Source organism: Nilaparvata lugens, chromosome 6 (assembly GCF_014356525.2).
Source record: "Nilaparvata lugens isolate BPH chromosome 6, ASM1435652v1, whole genome shotgun sequence".
Lineage (NCBI taxonomy): Eukaryota > Metazoa > Arthropoda > Insecta > Hemiptera > Delphacidae > Nilaparvata > Nilaparvata lugens.
Genome location: NC_052509.1, coordinates 16,766,079 through 16,788,461, shown reverse-complemented (window position 1 = coordinate 16,788,461; position 22,383 = coordinate 16,766,079). Strand labels below are relative to the sequence as shown.

General features: G+C 35.6%; 2 protein-coding genes across 2 annotated transcripts in view; one reads left to right on the top strand and one right to left on the bottom strand.

Annotated features, from left to right (window-relative positions):
* LOC111051378 (protein cereblon) overlaps nucleotides 1-2,020 on the bottom strand; it is a 36,135-nt gene extending 34,115 nt beyond the window's left edge. The window contains exon 1 of the mRNA XM_039431368.1: nucleotides 1,787-2,020. Within this exon, the coding sequence (XP_039287302.1) occupies nucleotides 1,787-1,829 (43 nt within the window). The 5' untranslated portion in view covers nucleotides 1,830-2,020. The remainder of the gene's footprint in view (nucleotides 1-1,786) is intronic.
* A 235-nt stretch (nucleotides 2,021-2,255) lies between these two features.
* LOC111051379 lies at nucleotides 2,256-20,488 on the top strand. The gene is made up of 7 exons (XM_039430268.1): nucleotides 2,256-2,503; nucleotides 7,705-7,916; nucleotides 9,667-9,976; nucleotides 11,340-11,462; nucleotides 12,433-12,594; nucleotides 17,371-17,667; nucleotides 19,147-20,488. The coding sequence occupies exons 2-7, from the start codon at nucleotides 7,708-7,710 to the stop codon at nucleotides 19,336-19,338; spliced, it is 1,293 nt and encodes a 430-aa protein (XP_039286202.1). The 5' UTR covers nucleotides 2,256-2,503; nucleotides 7,705-7,707; the 3' UTR covers nucleotides 19,339-20,488.
* Nucleotides 20,489-22,383: the final 1,895 nt, after the last annotated feature.

The window sequence follows — 22,383 nt, the reverse complement described above, 5'->3', positions numbered from 1 at the left end:
GGAAATTTGCAATAATCGTTGTACAGTAACAATATTATTTTGCTCGTTTTGCTGGAGTATTGGAGCGTTTGATTGACACCTACTAATACCTGTAAATCATAATACCTAATGGCATCTTATTTTCGTTGATTGTATGTATTATTATGCATCTTACATTTTTTATTAATTATTTTAGAGTTATATAGAATTATTATCTATGTATTATTATATCTCTTATTATTATGAGAATGTAATAAAGTCATGTTATGTAGCTGTGTTATCATTTAAGATGATTTGTAAAACTGTAATTTTGTAACCATGTTACCATAGGCGACAAGCCTAGTAACGATTGTAAAATAAAATCTATCTATCTATCTATTAATTTGGATTTCGCAAAGGAAAATCTTCATCCGATTAATCTACAGGAGCCGTTCAGTCCCTGATTGAATCTATACTCGGGGGAATGGAGAACAAGCATTCAGTTGCCATGAACCTCTGCGACCTAACAAAGGCATTCGATTGTGTCTCCAACGATATATTGCTTGGAAAACTTGTGAGATATGGTGTTGGTGGAGCCGTCCTGAGAACAATGCAGGATTACCTTTCTGGACGTACCCAGGTGGTTACTCTTGATGGAGCGAAATCTGAGGCACTACAAGTGAACCATGGAGTTCTCCAAGGAACCATTCTGAGCTCTCTTCTTTTTCTAATTTTCATAAATGATCTCAGCATGAATGGAAAAACATTATTGTTTGCGGGTGACACCACTCTTGTTGCCCAGGATGAAGATCCCGAATTGGCCATCCTCAGGTCTGCCCAGCTGCTAGAAGAGGCCAGTTTGTGGTTTGGAGCAAATAGACTGTGCATGAACCAGAATAAGACGCAGAACATGTTATGCACTCTGAGACGCAGTCCGCCTTCCTTTGGTGAGCCTGAAGTTAAGCTGCTTGGTTTTATAACAAATACCTCACTGTCATAGAACCAGCACATCAACATGATCTGTAATCGGCTCTCCAAGGTGACTTGGTGACTGATGTTTAGGAGAATTGTGCCGAGAAGCTACCAGGTGACTGCGTACCATGCTTTGTTCTACAGTCATATTAACTATGGGATTGTGCTTTGGGAACATGAGGGTTGTTGTGAGAGGGTTCTGCTTCTTCAAAAAATGTGATCCGCATTATTACATTCTCACCATACCTGCAACATTGCCGGCCACTGTTCAAAGAACTGCGGATCATCACAGTCTTCAGTCAATACCTGCTTACCTCGTTAGTGCTTCTAAAAGAACAGCTACATAAATTACAAGTGAGAGGCCAGGTTTATAATTATTATACTAGGGGACGTGATGATTCCGGCCTCCCACAATTACGATTGGCCAGATTACAAACCAGTTTCCCAATTTGCATCCTGAAAATATTCAACAGGCTCCCATTATGTGTCCGTGAATTAAAAGATAAACAATTTAAAAAATGTACTTCGAGATAAACTGAAACTCCTTGAACAACCACTCCTTGAGAGAAGAGGAGATTACTCGTTCTATTTGTCTCTTTGACATGCCATCTCGATAGTTAGTGTAAATTTTATTAACGTTTGTGTTTTTAATTTTTCATGACGAAATCTAAGACTGGTCATGATGGAAAGAAAACTGAATTGAATTGAACCATTGCCATCATAGTCGTTATTTGTCTTATTTGATTTTTATGGAGGTTTTCTGTCCCATTGACCGTAATAGCAATTTTCAAAAGTTTAGAAAGCAAGCATAAACAAAGAAGGGATAAATTTTTATCTAAACAACTGCACAACTTACAATCTTCAGAGGAAGCTGAGTCACTAAGATAATCTTGATCCATGATATTATTTTAGTAACTTATTCACATTTACACAAAATCTATTTCAGTAATTTGCAGTGTACAGGCTATTTATTCATATTCCAAGTTCCAACAGGTTAGAAGGTTGATAAACAATTTAACTCCATAAAATTATTATTCTCTTCTACAATAACAAAGATTTGCTCATGCTCGCGCAGAAAATGCATCTGACTGATCATCTGTTCTTGTAAAAAGTAAGGTTAGGCAACTTTCTGATGCAGACAATATTAGGATAATGATTTGAATTTTTATCATTCGTTCGGGATAATTTAGAATTTGATATATTATTTAAAGGTTGAAAAAAAAATAGTCTTTGCTATAGTTGAGAATTTGAAAATTACTCATTGAACTCTAAAGCAAAGCCATTATAATCTGAGGCTAATAATACATCAAGATCACGATGGCTGTGATGTCAATGTCATTATAAAAATTATTGTCAATAAAAAATCTGTATTGGAAAAATTTAACCTGCTTTGTGTATTTATTGCTATGGATAACTTTAATGTTTTTAGTTTATTAGTGGTTTAATAATTCATGGAACTATATTATTCATCAAAAATGATATTTGTACATTCCAGAAGAATGGAAACAACGTGAATTTGGTTTAGATAGGAATCCTGGGGGTATTTTCAGCTTTTACAACAAATTAAAACTACGTAAGTTGTATACATTTTAAATAACTTATTTTTATTCATTTTAACTAATCAAATTCACAAATTGGGCATTAAACTATCGTCATTTACCACATTTATAATAAGATTTTGCTTACATTGTTTCTGATTACTAACAAATGCCATATTAATGTTGGAATAAATTTAGTAGGCTATCCAGCTTGTTTTTAACTTTCCTGTTCTAAATTATTTGTGTTTGGAATATGTATCGAAGCTACTTGTGAAACTGCTCATCTAAATTCTTTACATTAGTTTGCTTGATTCAACCTTATTTATGATTAAACGGTCTATATATGATAGATCTATTTAAAAGGTTAGGCCTAATATGTCAAAATTTCTTATTTCTAAAATTCTTATTAGGCGATGGGTGATGATTAAAGGTAGATTTTTTGGGCTTTACGGTTTTGCGACATAATTATCCTGTACAAAATTAATATATCTTTCTTATATATTTGATCTTAAAATTGTGAAAATTTTAAAAGTAGAGTTGTTGCGCTGATAAATATCTATGAGGTAAGATCCATGCATTTTTAAAGTTGTAAGGCTGACCACTTCAAGACATCTCAAAAATCATTTTTAAGTTTAAGTTGATCACTTTCGGCAAACCAATTTAGAGCTGTAGATCTACTAATCTCTCATTATCATCCGTCGCATTACCCACGCACAGGCTTATATGTGTGCATCACACTCAGCAAAAAAGGTTGTTTAGCTCTCAAGTTCTGAGCCATAGATTAAAATAAATAAATAACTTTATTTTAAACATGTAAAATACCTAATCTAGAACAGAACTGAATTTTATAGCAATATCAGTTCATGGGACCATAATTTCCAAACCTAATGAAATTAGTAAGCGTTTTGGTAATTTATTTTCCTCTATTCATCAAAAACAGTCACACACTGTTGTCCAGTGTATTTCTGGTAATGCCAGCGCATCATCATTTGGAGTTCCTGATGTCAAGGAGGAGTCAGTAATTGAAGAAATTAACTTACTTGATACTTGTTGTGTTGGTCCTTGACCTCTTAGATCCAGATAGATTGCGTCAGTGACAATTTCATTTCGGTCGTTGCCTGCTAGGACCGCTGGCGGGTCATCGAACAGCCAGTCATCGCCTGGGTCTGATGAGATACCAGTTTTCATTGTTAAGGGTATAAGCTGCCTCGTCTCACCTATACTCACAAATATTATCAGAAGCAGCCTTCTAGTAGGAATATTCCCTGATATATGGAAGCACTCTGTTGTAGTCTCAATCCAAGAAGTCTAATGATATCAGGGATTTCCGACCAATCTTGATCTTGAATCCATTTTATCCAATAAATTCGAAGCTTGTATACCTAAACCAAGTAAAAGTCACTTCATGATTTTTTTCTTTTTTAGCTCCAAAGTTCTACAACCTGCTGCCCTTGGAGATAAGGCAGTGCAAGATAAGATCAAGGTTTTTGAGAGATGTCAAGAGATTTGTAATGGAATGTGAGAATATAGATACCTTTTTTAGAATTCTCATGTAGCCTTATAAACTTTTATATCATAATATTGTACAATATACTTCGAAGCTAAAACTGATAAATCATATCACTGTTATGTAATATGTGTCAATTCATATGCGACTGTCGGCCTCAGTAATTACTTTTTAGCGCTAGTAATATAATCAATTTTTATATCACCATCTCAAACAGGTCTAGTACCTCGAGATGCAAATACTCAATTGGCATTTCATTTTATTTTGTAATAGTATTTCCCCATGTTGTAAAATTTGTATTATGTATTTCTAAGATGTATTTTTTTATTTCTGCCAATAAAACATTTTCATTTCCCAAGATAATGGAGGGGATTGTGCATAAGCATATTTTCTAGAATATAAAAAGCATAATAAATGAGAGTCAGCATGGATTCATCACAGGTAAATCTACTACCTCAAACTTGGCTGACTTCTTGTCATTTGTAGGACCCTGCGTAGAAAATCAAGAACAAGTCGATGCAGTTTTTCTTACTTCTGGTATCCTCATCACGATCCTAGGAACGGAGAGTTGTCATCGGTTTATCTCCTCAGGGTTATCTAGCAGGCATCTAGGGCGTCCTGCAATGTAGTTATCGGGTCCTTAGGTGGCGGTTTGAGTTCTCATTAGTGTATTCTTCCACTGAGTAGAAGGGTCGTTCTATAAAGCACCTTTTCAATTCTTTTACAAATTGTGTCAACTATCCAGTAGATTTTCTCACCCAAAAATCATTCACCGAAGTTGCCAACACACTAGCAATTTCCTTCACTTTTACAATTCTCTTCTTACTCCTTCCTAATCCTTTTCTAGACTTGGAAAAGGAATTTGATAAAATTCACACAACATCTTACGAAATAAACTATCCATTATTGGTTTCAATCAAAATTTAATGAACTGGATAGTCTCTTACATGGAGAATAGGACTTTTCATGAGACATTTAAAGGCAGTGCTTCCAAACGCTTCTTAGTAATATCAAGGGTTCCGCAGGGGTCCAATCTTGGCCCTCTGCTCTTCAATTTTTTTATTTATGATATTGTTGGCAATCTGAAGTGTGAGTCATTAATGTATGCGGATGATCTCAAAATATTCTAGAAAATCAAGTCAAGAGATGACTGTAAGTCATTACAGAATGATATTGACAATATTCAGGAATGGTCAAAAGGAAATGCAATGTCTTTCAATGTTAATAAAACTTTTATAATGACTTTCTCCAGCAATATTACACGATTCCAGTACAAAGTTTCTTATGCCATCATAAAGCGTGTCAATAATGTAATGGATCTTGGCGTGACATTTGACAGTAACAGTAAGCTCCTGTAGATACAACATTGTTGCAAAGGCAAGAATATCACTGGGATTGATAAGATGGATAGGGAGATATTTAAAATATCCTACAACTGTTAGAACTCTTTTCACTTCTATTGTTCGAAGTCATTTAGAGTATGCATCAGTGATCGGGAATAGAAAGAGACTATGCACAACCAAAAAAATTGAATTTGTTCAAAAACGATATTTGCGTCTTATATTGAAACGATTCCAACCAGTTATGCACCATATATAAAACATAAAAGTGGGTTAAACGTTTATTTTTTGTTTCTTGCTTATGCACTTATACCTTGGAAATTATTGAGCAGGCTACTTTCCGGAAAAATAACAGTTGCACTGACCAGGCTATAGCGCTTACTACTTACATTGAAAGGTGGTTCTAGGAAAAGTTGTAAACGGTGTTTATCAATCTCACTGCAGCCCTTGACACTGTGTGGAGGACGGGTCTCCTGCTGAAGCTGGGGAGAATGTGCAAATGTTCCAGACTTATCGTACTATTAATTGGCAGGCTCTTATCAAATAGAAGTTAAAGAGTATATCTGGAGGAGCAGATATGAATAAAGTGCCAAACAATGGTGTACCTCAGGGGTCAGTTTTGTCACCAGTTTTATTCAATACCTACGCCTCAGACATCCCACATACCTAAAGCAAAGAATATATGCTGTATGCCTTTAAATGTATACCTGTGTGCGGATGATGATAAAGCAATATCAGCATATGCAACCACCATCAAAGTTGCTGAAGACATCCTTCAATCAGATATTAACATCCTGACAGACTACCTACAGAATTGGGGGTTAAAGCCAAACCCTGCTAAGACAATCTCCTCCTTCCAAGTGCCAATTGTAAATTTTTGTCAAAATCAGATTCCAATGAATTGTCACTCCACCTACCTTGGAATTGCACTTAACAGCTCACAGACTTTCCGAGAGCACTTGGGAAAGCTGAGAGAAACTATCATCATGAATATTTCACTGTGCTTACTTTTTCTTTTTCAAGCATTGCGTCATTTGTACGTGTATCTGTGCAGCCCTTTATATTGCATCTCCACACCAAGTCTCCGTTGATTAGAGAATGGCTTTTCCTTTAGCATTGATTTCCATAATATAATCCCAATCTATTCATAGTGTTCTTGTACGTATATATTGTTGCCATGATTGATCGTTTCCTCCTATTTATTTATTTATATCTCTATCTATCTCTCTCTCCAATTATTTTTTTCATCTATCAACTATTTTTGTAATCTATTGTGTATTCTATTTATGTATTTTTTCTTATCGTAAAGGGTTGTGTGGTAGAGATGACCAGGAGTCCTAACTCCGCCCCAATAGAGGCTATTAATCAATCAATCAATCTCCCTCTCTGCTCAACAAAATTACACTACCTGACTTCCAATGATGATTTGCGAATGGACTATTCAACTGCAAACTGCACTGAGGCTCAAATCCAGAAAACCTTTTTGGCAGATCCCCCACAGAAACCTTCAATCATATCAACAATAAACTCAGGCTTGGCAATTTGCGTCAGCAGGAAAAAAAACATTTAGTAAATAGTACAACCATAAGGTTGAATGGTTTTGAGCTGCCCCGGCAGGTGTGGGTGTGTTTGAACTGCTTTAGAACAGGTCAGGGAAGATGTCGGAAAGATATGCATAGATGGGGCCTGCTGGTTCTTCTCGTTCTGATTCGTGGTCAGGAGCAAACAATGAACCATATTATTGCTGTGTGTTCATTGACAAGGCTTCGAGGAGGGCTACAAAAGTCGCATGAAGCAGATTACGAAGCCATAATTTGACTAATCAATTTAAATTTACAATTATAAATATGTATTTATCTTAAGGTACTGCTGCTAACTGTTATACTATATGTATACCTTGGAAACAAAGCGTTCTATCAACAATACAAATTGAAGCTTAATAAAATTACTGAAGGGCCGTTTGATCACAGAAAGAAATGAAATCATAAGAAATTGATTATATTGTCATATTTAGTTAGGTACAGACTTTCTTCGTTGACTTCTAAGCTGCTCTATTCTCCTTAATGCTGCACCTGCTTTTTCAACACCTCTGTATAAAAGCTTGCTAGAGACTTGAACAAGTTGACCACTGCGTTTTAAGTTCCCTCTGGTTTTCTAACGAGCCTGTGTTTTGTGAAAAAAGAGAAAGTAGTTGCTAGGTAAAAAGTCGGAAACTTCGGTTGATGGTTAAAATGTTCCAAACGAACATTGAAATCAGAATTTTCTGCATGAATTTGGTAGCGGAGCACTAAAGAGAGCTAAAATGTTCTTCCAAAACTTTCACCATTTAACAATTCTGTGCTAATATCGTGAACAATCTATTATCATGTTGAAACAATTATTGTTTTAGAAAATGGCAAAACGACAAAGTTCTACCCTGAAAGAAGAATGTTCAGCCAATAAAAAATTGAAAATCTGCTCCGAAGAGTCGGAAAAAAGTGTAGAATCGCCAAAACCAGCTGAGGAATCTTCCAACTATCGGAGTCTACTTGATCTGTCCGATGACATATTACTGATTATTCTCAGTAAACTTCACCCGATAGATATTGAAGCTCTAAGCAAGTAAGTACGATTAGTTTTTTCAAAGAATAGAAAACTGACCTGATGAATACTTCACTGATTGTATGTAATTGTATCACACCTACTGTTAAATCTCAGAAATATACCCTGGTGTCCGTATGGATCCTACTTAGTCCATCTGCTTACTTTTCTAGTTATTTCATTATATTTGTAAACTCTACACTGATTTGCATCACAGAGATTATCAATTTCTGTTGAGTGTAAAGTTTATAATCTATTTTCAAACTTTTTCGCCGGTACAACAGGAAAGGATAGAATGCTCTCTGATTAGCTTATTTTCAATACGTCCCAATCAGCCAATCTGAGAATATTTTGTCGTATCGGCAAGAAATCGGTAAGTCTGAAGACGGTCAATGGAAGTCTAATCAGCGGAGCTTCAACCGAATTTCTGTAAGAATGTTAGAACATTTTATTAAGAATGTATTTTTTCAAAGGAAGCCCCTATTAACTATTATGGTTTCGAAGTGCATACATTTTGCTAAAAGGTGTATGAAAACCGTTTAAAGATTTTCCAAGTTGATGTGACAGATAGGATACTAAAACTTGTATTTCCATTGCAAATAAAATAATTTCTTCCCAAAATCGCTGTAGCAGGAGCAACGTATCAGTGGAATACGATAAGTAATGACCAGATAAGCGACGATAGTCGCAAGAAACAATTAGTTCCCTTGTACGGGTTCTCTCAAAACAACACTCAACACACCTCTATAGTTCGTTACATTCAAATTTATATAATTTTTAGAGTTTTTCGGTAACATTTTTAGTTTTATTAAGTTTAGTTACTAGTGAAGCGCCATCTACAACATTTTTATCCTCCAAAATTTCTATATTTTCACTAATGTATTTGCAAAATATTTTTAAGTATTCTCATTCAATATTTTTTCATAATATAAACAAATCTGCATGCATCTTGTTATTTCTATACTTTCATCACTAAAAAAGACACCACCCCGGATAATTATAGCCCAACCTAAATTAAGATTAATTCCACTCGATTCATTAAAATGCATTTATTCATACAATAAGTACATCATCGAAATGATAGGGAGAGGGAAAATAAGGTAACCTTGTGCTATTCCTGATGCTATCATGCTTTCTTAAGGATGTTATCCTTAGGGATTTCTTAATCCCTAAGGATACTTTAAAAAGCATTCAACATCATGTTTTTTATACATCAAATATCAATCATTATTCACTTCCAACAGTGATTGACATATTGTATGGACTACACTCCAAATTTATGAGAAGAAAATTGTTAATGTCGATGGAAAAGTGAAGTAAAACAAAGAAAATCTTTTTAAATTTCTTCTTTCTATATCGAGTGTAGTAATATTGCATAATAAAATCGTAATGGCTACCCGAATTTTGAGACGTATCGGAAAATTAATAATAGAAAGAATAATAAAAAACTATATAGATACCGTATTACATCTCACAATATATAGAATGAGCGAAATTCCAGCAGACTCGTATTTTTAATAAATTGAGGTTAGAAATGGAATAGCATGGAGATAGAGTATAGTGACAATGAGCAAGATAAGCGACTCAGATCGTAACGTTCGAGTGAATGGACTATCATCGACTGGAGTCGTACGACTTGAGTCGCGGTAGTGTGAGTAATGCCTGACAGTTGTTGCTAAGGTATGACTGTGATTGTCTCAATTATATTACTGTAACATTACCGTGAATGATGCGTTTAAAAATAAATTGGGGTCTTATTTGTTAATTTTAGAACGAGCAGTCGTCTGAACGTAGTATGCCGCGATCGCACTTTATGGACAGACGTCGACTTGAGGCCGTATCCGTTGGTGGCGAGCGCTCTAGAAAAGTTTACCGAATTCTTTCTGCCCGTAACGAAAAGCATCGCCTGCCGCGGCCCTGCGGAGCATGTTCTTCCAGAGGCAGATCACCCCCTCCCAGACCCTCCGCCCGCTGCTCCACTCGTCTACTCCATGACACGCGAACTGATGGAGGCCATCGGTTTACAGGCCTGCCACCTTAGCAAACTCATACTTGAGAATCAGTGCATCAACACGTCCGAAGTAAGTAGTATCAATTCAAAAAAAAATGCAATTTTAAAACTCACATCACATGTCACAGTCAGCATTCATAGCAATGACAATATTGCAGGACAATAACAACCTATCTCAGTTTATGAAATGGTTGAATTAGTTAAAAATGTTTGAACTTACACATATTTTCAAGTGTGAATGAACAAAATCACCCCCCCATCCGATTCAACAACGTTAAATCAATACTACCACTATCTTCTCATTAATTGATGAATATTGTGGCAGATAAATAAAAAGTTAGAAGAAATGGTAAAAGATTATAAGTATGTTATATAAGAAGATAATGAGTAGAAAATATATTATAAGAAGATAGAAGAAGTGGTAGTATTAATAATAATAAGAAAACAAAGATATTGTCAAATTTCACTAAAAATTTATTTAAAACTTTAAAACAGAACCATGGTTTTACGTAGTTAACCAACGCATCATCAGCTGTACTGAGGAACTCATAATAAGCTGTACTCATCAGCTGAGTGGTAGTATTACTTTAACGTTGTTTATTTTGTTCATTCACACTTCAAAATTACTTAAAAGTTTGAAGCATGCTGTGTAAAAATAAAAGAAGGTTTTGAATTTTAGTTTTTTTGTTTGAATCAGTTCACAAACCGTGTATGGCAACTAAATGTTAATGACCCTTAATTTTCTGGTAGAACAGATTTAATACTCTATTGGATAGTACCAGCTCACTCTTCTAGTACAAATAATTCATTTCATTATAAAACATAAGTTTTTAATCCCATAATAATCACAACTAGACAAAATGGAAATACTTATTTTATATGACGAGGCCAAGCTACGACACTAAGGGCCGTTTGCACAGTCAAAGCTTAAACCGAATTCAATCAGCTGGTGGTTTGAACTCAAAATTGATCTCATTAAAACAAACGAGACTTGATATGGATTTAATCCAGTTTAAAATAAAATTCGGTTTAAACTGTGATTGTGCAAACGGCCCTTATTAAAAGTAGGCCTAAAATAAAAAAAAGTAAATAAATTCGTATGGCTTTTGTTGGTGGGGAGTCCCTTGCGGGAAGGTCCCACCGCCTGAATATATAATTTAAGCCGTCAATGGGCCTTACGACTGTCATACTTCAGCCGGGACCGACAGTTAACGTGCCCATCCGATAACACGGAAGTGATCTGGTTAAAAAACTTTTGGTATTGTGAGGGTTTGAACCCGGGATCTCTATGCTGCTACGCAAGCATTCTATCCACTAGACCACGGATCACTCCACTTTAATAAAAGATTAATATTATCTCAAAACATTTTACACGCACTTATTGTGTAAAATAGTGTTTTTCAAAACTGTACCAAATTTTATTCCTTTTTCAGTTACTCCTAGAGTACTTTCCGAACACACTGGAACACCTAGAACTGAAGGATAGTATTTTGGAGAATATGCCTTCACAACAGTCCTACTTCTACAATGTGAAGACCAATCTTCCTTATCTAAAAGTAAGTTTTTGTTTTTATATGCTGCACAGTATAATAATTATTATAATTGTAATATTGGATATCTATATAACAGCATTTGTTATTCTATTTTCTTAATTATTAAAGGTTTATCAGCCAAAATCAAGTTGGTAAATTAGTCAAGTTAATTAGCCTGTTATTAGTTGGAGCATTGCCACTAAAATTGGACATATGCTGAATATTGCTTAATATTGATTGTACCCGGGCCAATGCCTAAAGATGTTCACTTCTATTTCACATTTTCATTTTTGTTCTTCGTTGTTATTTTGTCTTAGGCTATGTTAATGAAATAAATTGTTGATTGATTAATGTGAAACATTAACATGAGATAATGAGTAGGCTAACATCTTCTGTTGCATAGAGTACCCTTAACGGTTAACTCTACTGAGTTCAAAGGGATGGAGCAGTATTATGTAATACCGCAGAATTCACGTCTACTTACAGATTTATTCCAATTTAATGAGTTATTACATAAATAAAAAATATATTGAACTTGAATACATACATTGTATAAAAAACCACTCAATATTTTAGTATTTGAGATACTTGTTTTCGTCTGTTTTCATTTTGTTTTAGGTCTAAAACAAAACTTATCTAAATTAAAATTTAGAACAATAATTAAAACTTATCGTATCTCAACTAATCTAAATTCTAAATTCCTAGTTTATTTATATTTTGGACTCAAAATTGGTTAAAACTTATGAAGAGATAAATATAACCTTTTTTGTACAATTTCTTTTCAAATTTGGGAAAGGAATAGTTTTGCTTTAAGCCTGTTGTTCCTTTCCCATTCCGAATCATTCATAGCTGAGAATTTATTGTATCTATCTATCAATGTATAAAATGGATCAAGATTGATTTTATATTTTTCTTTTCATCTCCAAGTTACATGTGTTTTACAGGGTATTCGATGATGATTTCTCGTTCAACAGTTGTCTTCTTTTTGTGGCAGGTATTGGACTTGACTGGCAGCAAATGGTTCATGCCGCACTCACTGATAGCACTGAGCAAGAGTGCCTCTCTCAAAGAGCTCATATTGGCCAAATGCATGAACCTCTACGACTGTGTACCTTACGCCAGTTTGGCATCCTGCTACGGATTCAGATCACTAGAAGTTAGTTTCAATAATTCTCATTTTCATTTTTTAGGCTATTTTTACTTTCCTTGCCCTACTACCATAGGTAAGGAAAGTATTGCTTTCCAAAAAAATTTAAGTACCCCAATTTCAAGTTTTCTATACGTTTCAAGCTCACCTGAGTCCAAAAACATGATTTTTGGGTGTTGGTCTGTGTGTATGTGTATGTCTGTATATCTGTGAACACGATAACTCCATTTCTAATTGACCGATTGACTTGAAATTTTAAACTTAAGGTCCTTATACCATGAGGATCCGACAATAAGAAATTCAATTCAAGATGGTGAAAAAATGGCGGATAATTACAAAAAACCATGTTTTTCACGTTTTTCTCGAAAACGGCTCTAACGATTTTCTTCAAATTTATACCATGGATAGCTATTTATAAGCCCATTCAACTGACATGAGTCTCATTTCTGGGAAAATTCCAGGAGCTCCGTAATATTCTTGAGAAAAATGGCGGAAAATGACTAAAAAACCATGTTTTTCACAATTTTCTCAAAAACGGCTCTAACGATTTTCTTCAAATTTATACCATGGATAGCTATTTATAAGTCCATTCAACTGACATGAGTCTCATTTCTGGGGAAATTTCAGGAGCTCCGTAATATTCTTGAGATAAATGGCGGATAAAGACTAAAAAACCATGTTTTCACGGTTTACTCGAAAACGGCTTTAACAATTTTCTTCAAATTTATACCATGGATAGCTATTCATAAGCCCTATCAACTGACTTGAGTCCCATTTCTGGGAAAATTGCAGGAGCTCCGTAATATTCTTGAGTAAAATGGCAGATAATTACTAAAAAACCACGATTTTCTCAAAAATGACTTGACCGATTTATTTCAAATTCATACCCTGTATAGTTATTTATCAGCTCCATCAACTGGCATGAGTCTCTTTCCTGGGAAACTAATGGGGGGTTCACCCCATCCTTGAGAAATGGACTTTGTGAACTCCTTCTCGTGCATGAAATAGGTACCGTAGGTAGAGCAGTTTATAAAAAGAACACCTAGTCGAGATATTTCATCTGTAGAACAGCTGTTTTGACGACTTAAAAAAAATCATCGAATTTCACAATTTACACAAAGGAAAATGTACTCTGGAAACAATTATATATACATATATACAGTAGTCTGATCTTAGTTTCAAATAATTATGTTGCCGCCAATCGTCATTATGTTATTCCCCTAAATTATTCTCGTTTAAGAATGAGGCTTACAGTTCAATGGGCAAGGAAAGTTGTGTGAGTGTACCACACCAGATTTTTTTAGTTGCTGTTAATGTTCGATTATCGTCTCAGGATCATAATTATGCTAACACTACGTTGAACGCTAAACCAAGTTTACTTGTGGATATGGTTGCATTTATCATAATGTTTTTCATACGGGGTTTAGACGAACAGCTGACATTTCTCCGTTTAAACCGAGTATCTGCATACGGGCCTTAGCGCTCCAGTAATATTTTTAGGTGCGAATATATTCATTGTCACATTAGTATACTGAGTAGGCTTATCATCATTATATTATAATAGATATCACAATAGTAGATAGTAATAGAAAGTTTGTCGCCTTGTTTAGTAGTGAGGAAAGAGTTTTGGACCGTTGTTAGCCGCTTCTTGAACTCGCGTTTAAACTGCGAGACTCTAGCCGCTTTAGTCAATTATCTTTATTATATATTCTTCAATGGTGTCACAGAAAATTAGTGTGGTAACTATTCATTGATGACTAGTTTGGTAACTATAATTATTGTCCTATATATAGATAGGTTAAATCATAGAGAAAAGATAGCATAAGAAGATATTCCACTAATATTATTATTATTATTCTGCTGGTATGCTTCTTCACAACCAGATGGTTGGTCTTTAGAGTGCTTACGGATCCAAGTCAAGTAAGCGCACTTTACTATTGAGTTTGTTGACTGATGAATATAGTTCGTATTATACATGTAACAATAACATACAGTTGTAATTTGTTGACAATATTAATGTATTATTGAAGTTCATATTAAACAAATATTAGTCGCAGTTGTTTGTCCCACTATTTTTCACTTAGTTGGTATGATGGTGTTGTGTAATAGTCACTAGTTTTCCTCACTGTTGTTTTCTGTGATGTTCAGGACCCTTCTTGTTATTGAACAGGTGTCTAAAACAACTGATTTCTGTAGTTGAGTGTACAGGTCAGGTGAAAGATTCAGTTGCTCTATGGATTTGTGAAGTGATTTTGGAATTACGGCTGTTGATGATATTACAATGGGAACTATGTAGACTCGCTCCTGATGCCACATCTGCTTTATTTCGTCACACAGAAGTTGATATTTTGCTATTTTCTCGGTTGTTTTCTTTTGGATGTTGCCGGTGTTGGGAATTGTGGCATCAATTAGGTAGGTGTGTTTCATTTCTTTGTCTATTACTGTTATGTCTGGTCTATTGTGTGGGACAGTTCTATCGGTGATTATATCTCTGTTCCAGTAGATTTTGACTTCACTGTTCTCAAGGACATTGCTCGGCTGGTATTTGTAGTAGGGGGTATGATTGTTGACCAGTTTGTACTTCAGTGCCAGCTCCTGATGTAGTATTTTACACACGTTGTCATGTCTCCTTGTGTAATCAGTTGGCGCTAGTACTGAACATCCACTTGTTATATGGTCTATTGTTTCTGTTGTTCTATTGCAGAGTCTACATGTGTCGGTCTGAGTTGTTGGGTCCTTCAAAATATATTTTTTGTAATTCCTAGTGTTGATTATTTGGTCCTGTATAGCTGTCATGAATCCTTCTGTCTCAATGAAAATGTTACCTTTCGTGAGCCAGGTGTTTGATGCTTTTTGGTCGATGTGGGGTTGTAATAGGTGATTGATGTGCTTACCATGTAGGGTTTTCTGTTTCCAACTAGTTTTCTTTTTCTCTATTGTATTGTTGTTGATTTTCGGTTGTAAATCTGGATTGTTCAATTTCAATGGGGTGCCGGATGTTGGTAGGTGAGTTATTGCTGAATGGAGGGGTATTGATTGTGCTTTGGCATAGAAGTATTTTCGGAGGCTATCAATTTGTTCATTACACATATTCTTTATATCTATAACTCCTCTTCCTCCTTCGCTTCTAGGGAGTGTGAACCTTTCTGTGGCCGAATGGAGGTGGTGAGCACAAGATTTGTTGAAACTCGTTCTAGTTAGAGTGTTGAGGGCTTCTAGATCTGTCTCGGTCCAGTCTATTATTCCAAAAGAGTATGTTAGTATAGGGATGGCATAGGTGTTTACTGCTTTAACCTTATTTCTTGCTGATAGATGCGTGTTAAGAATAGTGTTTAGGCGTTTCATATATCTACTCTTCAGAGTCAATTTAATTTCGGTTTGTGTTGTGCCTATTCCTTGGAGATATCCCAGGTATTTGTAAGTGTCCCCTTCAGCCATATGTTCAATTTTCTCATTGCTGTTTGTTGTGTAGGGTAGCTCCGTGACCTGCCTTCCTTTTCTGATGCTGTTAATTTTGCATTTCTCTAATCCAAACTGCATACATATGTCATGGCTGAAGTTTTCTGTAGTTTTAAAAAGGTAATCCAGTTGCTGTCTGTTGGGTGCAAAGAGTTTGAGGTCGTCGACATAGAAGAGGTGGGAAAGGGTGTAAGTATTTTGCTGGTTTCCTTCCAATTTGTAGCCATATTTCGTTTTGTTTAGCATATTGGAGAGAGGGTTTAGGGCTAAACAGAACCATAGGGGGCTTAATGAATCTCCTTGGAAGATTCCTCGTGTTATTCTGATTGGTTTCGTTTTATTTTTATTCATGCTAAGTATTGTCGTCCATTTTGCCATAACAGTTTTTAGAAACTTTAAAATTTGTGGGTTCACTCGGTACACCTACAGTACATGTAGCAACCAGGAGTGCGGGACGCTGTCATAAGCTTTTTTATAGTCTATGTAGGCATATGATAAGTTCCTGTGTTTTCTTTTAGCATTTGAGGTGATTTCTGCATCAATTATTAACTGTTCCTTACATCCTTTCGAGTTACTACGGCATCCTTTTTGTTCTTCACACATGAGTGGTTCTGTATGAATTTTTAGTTTGGCAGTTATTATGGAAGTGAGCAATTTGTAGATGTTTGAAAGGCATGTGATTGGTCTGTAGTTGGCTGGATTTTTAGTATCATTGTCTTTGGGTATTAGGTATGTTATTCCTTGCATTATGTGGTCTGGTACACTTTCTGGGTTTTCTAAGAAGGAATTAAGAATTGTTAACAGTGGTTTGTGAATATGAGTGAATTTTTTCAGCCAGAAATTTTGGATTTTGTCGGGACCGGGTGCTTTCCAGTTATGAATCCTGTTGATAGCTATGTTGAAATCATCAACAGAGATTTCCATTTCTTCCATTAACTGAATATTCATGTGATCCTGTCTTTCTTGTTCGATCCACTCAGCTGTTTCATCATGTTGCACATTTTGTGACCATATGTTAGACCAGAACTCTTCAACCTTTTCGATGAGTGGTGTTTCAGAGTTGTTTTGATTTTGATTGTGCTCTAAGGATTTATAGAATTGTTTTTGGTTGTTGTTGAAAGCTTGATTTTGCTTATGTCTAAGGGTGCATTTCATATATCTCTTCAGTCGTTTTGATTTTGCTGCTAGTAACTGTTTTTTTGAGTCTAGGAGATCCCAGACTTATTATTATTATTATTATTATTATATTATTATTATTATTATTATTATTATTATTATTATTATTATTATTATTGAGATAATACTAATAATAGTGATGTGATTTAGGTGTTGGACCTTCGCGGTACGCAGGTAGAAGACAGCGACGTGACGTGCTTCAACCGCGTGTCGACGCTGTCCAAGCTGTACCTGGAGGCGCCGGCGGCGGTAATGGAGGGGCGGCGCCTCATCACCGACCTGTGCGTGACCTCTTTCGGGGGCGTGCGCGCGCATCACAACCACCCCCACCGCCACTTTCCCCCGGGCGGCGAGCCACTCAATCACATGGAGCTGCATCGGATCGGGGTGCTGCTGCTAGAGGCCTATCCCTGGCGGGTGCAGAAGCCGTCGCAACTCACTTGTCTGGTCAGTGGCTCATCGAATTTCACTTAACTACACTCACTCTGGGGCGAAGCGACTCGAGAATTGGTCTCTCGATGACACCGCATGTGCTTTCAAATGGTCACGCTCAGAGTAGGTGATTCCAGTATCGGATACTCCGCGACTGAGAGAGTATCTCAGTCAGAGAAAAATATCATAATAAGATATCAATGATTCAATGATTTTATTACAGCCAGAAAATATATAGTGTATACTAGGCCATGTCATTACAATACAATTTCTAACAGAATTAGAATAACAATACATAAATAAAGACAATACACAACATGCAGTGCAAGAGCAGGCTTCGAAGCTATTCGGTTTTAAAAAAATAATAATACAGATATATCAATAAACAATTACTAAACTTTAATTCTATCACAGTCTATACAACCTATTCTAATTTTAATCTATACCTACTGTTACAAGAAATCGTGGACAAACTAAAACCATAAAAACTATTATCACAGTCAATTTACTTAGTGATTACACAGTCAATTTACTTAGTTATATAATGCTTGGGTCAGACTCATCGAACTCATGAATGGAATAGAACGGGTTGGCGACCAGCCATGACCGCTTCTAAAGGTGCGTACAGATTTACGCGCCGCGAACATGAGCAATTCATCAGCTGATGCCAAGCTTTTTATATTTGTATCTTACAGTTACTGTAAAAATACAGATATAGTCAGCTGATTAATAGTGAATTGCTCATGTTCGCGGCGCGTATATCTGTACGCACCTTTAAAGCTCACCAGAGGCAGCTCTATCCCATGGCATAGGCCGTTTATGTTCCAAATTTCAAGCCGGTTTCTTTTTAATTCAAGCTTATTACTGTATACTGCTTCAACTGTTTTGTTGGGGTGAGAGTGTAAGAATGACACAGTATGATAGACTACCAGTCATATTGCTTCACCAAAAACAACTACTAGGACTTGAGTTAACAGTGAAATTTGGAACATAAATGCCCTATACCATGGGATATCTTCTCATGCTATCTTTTCTCTATGACTACACTCACTCGAGGCGACTAAGCATGCGTTTTCAAATGGTGACGCTCAGATTAGGCTATTCCAGTATCGGATACTGCGCAACCGAGAGTCTCTCAGTCAGTGGCTGAGTACTGCTGAGATGCTGTGTCAGTTGCGTGGCGACTCGACATGTGACTCATGTATCAAGTACTTTAAATAAAGTGTCAATTCAATTCATTTTATTATTTGTCACAGGCTATACAACAGTAAGCATTGACAATAGTCATGCACATTTAAATTATAATATTCACATGAAAACTTGGACTTAAATCATAAAAACTTTCATATGAAGTGTTAGTCCTTTATATAGAATCATTTTATATAGTCAAAATATAATTTAAAAACTAATAAACTATCTGCCTATAAATTCCATATGAATAAATTTGACGTGAATACTGTAATGCAACAACTGGTGGTGATGTGTGTGTTTGAGGTGGTGCGCAACTACTCGGCCATCACGGACATCAGCCTGAAGCACGCGAGCACCTGCCTGCCGAACCTGACCTGGCTCGACGTGCGAGGCACCAGCTGCACCGAGTTGGGGGTGCGGCTCTTCTGCCAACAGCGCCCTGACGTCACACTCATCAGCGACCATTCATCCCCACTGCCAATCAGCAACAGGTGAAACTAGGCTACACTACAGTAACTGGACTAGACATGTGGTCATGGCATTCAGTGTCGCTAATACTGTAGATGAAGCATAGCGTAAGAACTTATCCCACGGTATTGAGCGTTTGTGTTTCAAATCTCTCTGTTATTTCAAGCTAATTATTTCTTGGTTGATTGGATGAAAACTAGAGTCTAGTGACTAGCAACTAGACATTGGTTCTAGCTATACATATAAGATTATACTTTATATTATATTATATTATTAGATTATATTATATTAGATTATTATTATAGCTGACTCAATTCCCAGCCTTTGTTTGAAACTTACTTAAAATTAGCAATTGCAGGCTTTTATTCAATTGACCTAATTATCTAGTTTGATTATTCCTGTCTTGGACGATTGAGAATGTGTGAACGGCACAATAAAGCCGATTGTTTAAGCCGATGGTCCACGTAGTTCTTTTTCGTGAAGCTGGTAGTCTCTCATAAGCCAGTTACAAACACATCCATCTTTAAACATAAGATTTTTTCCGTTCTTATAAATTCTATTATAACTTGGCAAACATATGAACATATGTATCGGAACGCATCATGTATTTGCCAAATTCAATTAAATCTAATAGAATTCATAGGAATGGGGAAAAAATCGTACGTACAAAAATTGATGTGTTTGTAACTGGCTTATGAGTCACTAACAGCATCACATACCTTCACGAATAACAACTACGTGGACTATCGGTTTGAACAAACAATGAAATTTGGGAGATAATACCGTGGAATATCTTCTGATACTATCTTTTCTCTATGTAAATAAATATAGCCAAAACAGATTCATATTGATATTTCAAAATAATGATATCAAACCTCCAAAACTATAGCGAGATTCACGTTATAATGTCAATGGAAATGATAGGAATGAAATGTTGACACTCTTCCGTAGTTCCGCTACCACCGCCATCTATAGTAGATTTATTTATTTATTTATTATATTTATTTATCTATTTATATTAATTTTTATATTCATTTATCTATTCATATTTATATTCATATTTATAAATAAAAATAAACAATGCATTAATGTTATTCTACAAAATAAAACGCTGTATTTTATTTATGTAATGACTGTAAATAACTGTTGATTCATGTTAATAAATTATCAAATATTATTTTATTTCATCTATTGAACCCAAAACAAGTCACAAAGGTGTTAAATATTATAACAATTTGTTTTTGTTGGGTTTCTAGTACGGTTCAGCTTTGAAATTGCCTTAGTATGCTGCGTATTTCAGTGTGGTAGTTAAGTTGAAGTTCAATCGATGCTTTCCATAGGGCACTCAGCGTCCTCGTGAAGGGAAATTTTTCAATTTGTGTTACAAAAACCTATTGCTTGAGACAAAATGTTGGCAACCTCGGAACATCTCTCGACGGGAGATTCTTCACTTTTGATGTGTGGCTTGTAGAAATTGGTGCCTCCACAACCAAGAAAAAATTTATATAATTTAATAATAAATAATTAATAATCAATAAATGAATAATATTAATATAATATATTATAATAATAATATTTATTTATTAATAAATAATTCATAAATTTGTAAAAATTAATAATAATCAATAAATAATAAATTGAGATTGAATATTCTGGTAATTAATTATAATTATTATTTGTAGCCTGTGAACGATTTGGCAACGGTGCGGAGGTAGAAAATGATAGAGCTACCTGCTTTGTCCAATGACAGACTAGAATAGCAAACCAATGTTAATCAGGTGTTGACTTGTAACGTGAATCACATTGTAGTATAGTAAAAAAATTGAATCATTTATTGACTAAAATGTTGATAAATTAATAATTAAACTTATCCATTGTTGGGCAGTCTATTCAATTTTATGTGACAATTTTTTCAAATTTTGCCACCGATAACTTTTTTGTCGTATATTCGTTTCAATAAGGAACACTCATGGCTGCCATAGAGATCGTCAATAGAAAATATGACCACATTGTTTTGAAGTATAGTCAGTCACTGTAGGCTACACTAGCTGTCATCTACGCAATCAACTGAACAATAGGTGAGGATGGACTGCACATGCTGTAGTCTACATTCATCCAAACAACCGACATCCTATCAACTCAAAAATGGGTGAAGCTGGGCTACTCTACAGTAGCGGTTTGTCTACCTACTCACTATAGATCTCACCAGTAGATCAGTAGTAGATCTACATATCTACAACTAGTAGATCTACTGATCTACTGTAGAGAAAGCATACCACACAAGTAGTATCATTCTACGTTCATTGCTATGTGTGAAGGCAGATTTTTAACAGTTTGGTGAATCTCTCTGTTAGTACTCTGTGGTACTAATCAAAATAGCAACTTGGAAAATGTATGTGTTTCAAAGGCGAGACCTGTATTGCTTCTAGCTTGACAACACAGTACTACTTGGAACCATGGAGAAAATGTAGAATAAGGAGATCTACTTAGAGACTGACATTGGAAGAGTCCTCTCCTCCATTTAACCTTGATATTCCGATGAACGTCTTATCATGGCAAAGGGATGAAGATAATATTTGTTGCACAACAACAGCTGCACCAAGTTGGTGCACTAGCATAGCTGATACAATTCCTTTACTTGTGTACTAGTGTGCCAAGCTGCGTGAATTTTGTATCATTAACTCAAATTAGCTCAATAAGGACAAGAATCTTCTAGTTCTTCTTCTTCTTCTTATTCTACTTCTACTCCTTCGTCGCCTTCTTTTTCTGTTTCTTTTTTTCCTTCCTCTTCTTGTTCATCCGTCTTTTCCTCACACTCATCATCCTTTTTCACAATCAGAAAATTTTCCACTCAGCAGGAGTTCTTCTAATGGCTGTACGTCTCCATAGCAACGGGAAGGACGCCGTCATCCAAGAGCGGCTGACAGTCGTCTGCCCTCTCTGTTGTTAATTGTGATTTTACTGCTGTTGGGTTCAATGCAATGGCTCTCCTAATTATCAAGCAGTTAAAGGATTGGATTTTCTTTTAAACATCAAGTAGATTTTTTCAGATGCTCAAAAACACTAGAAGCA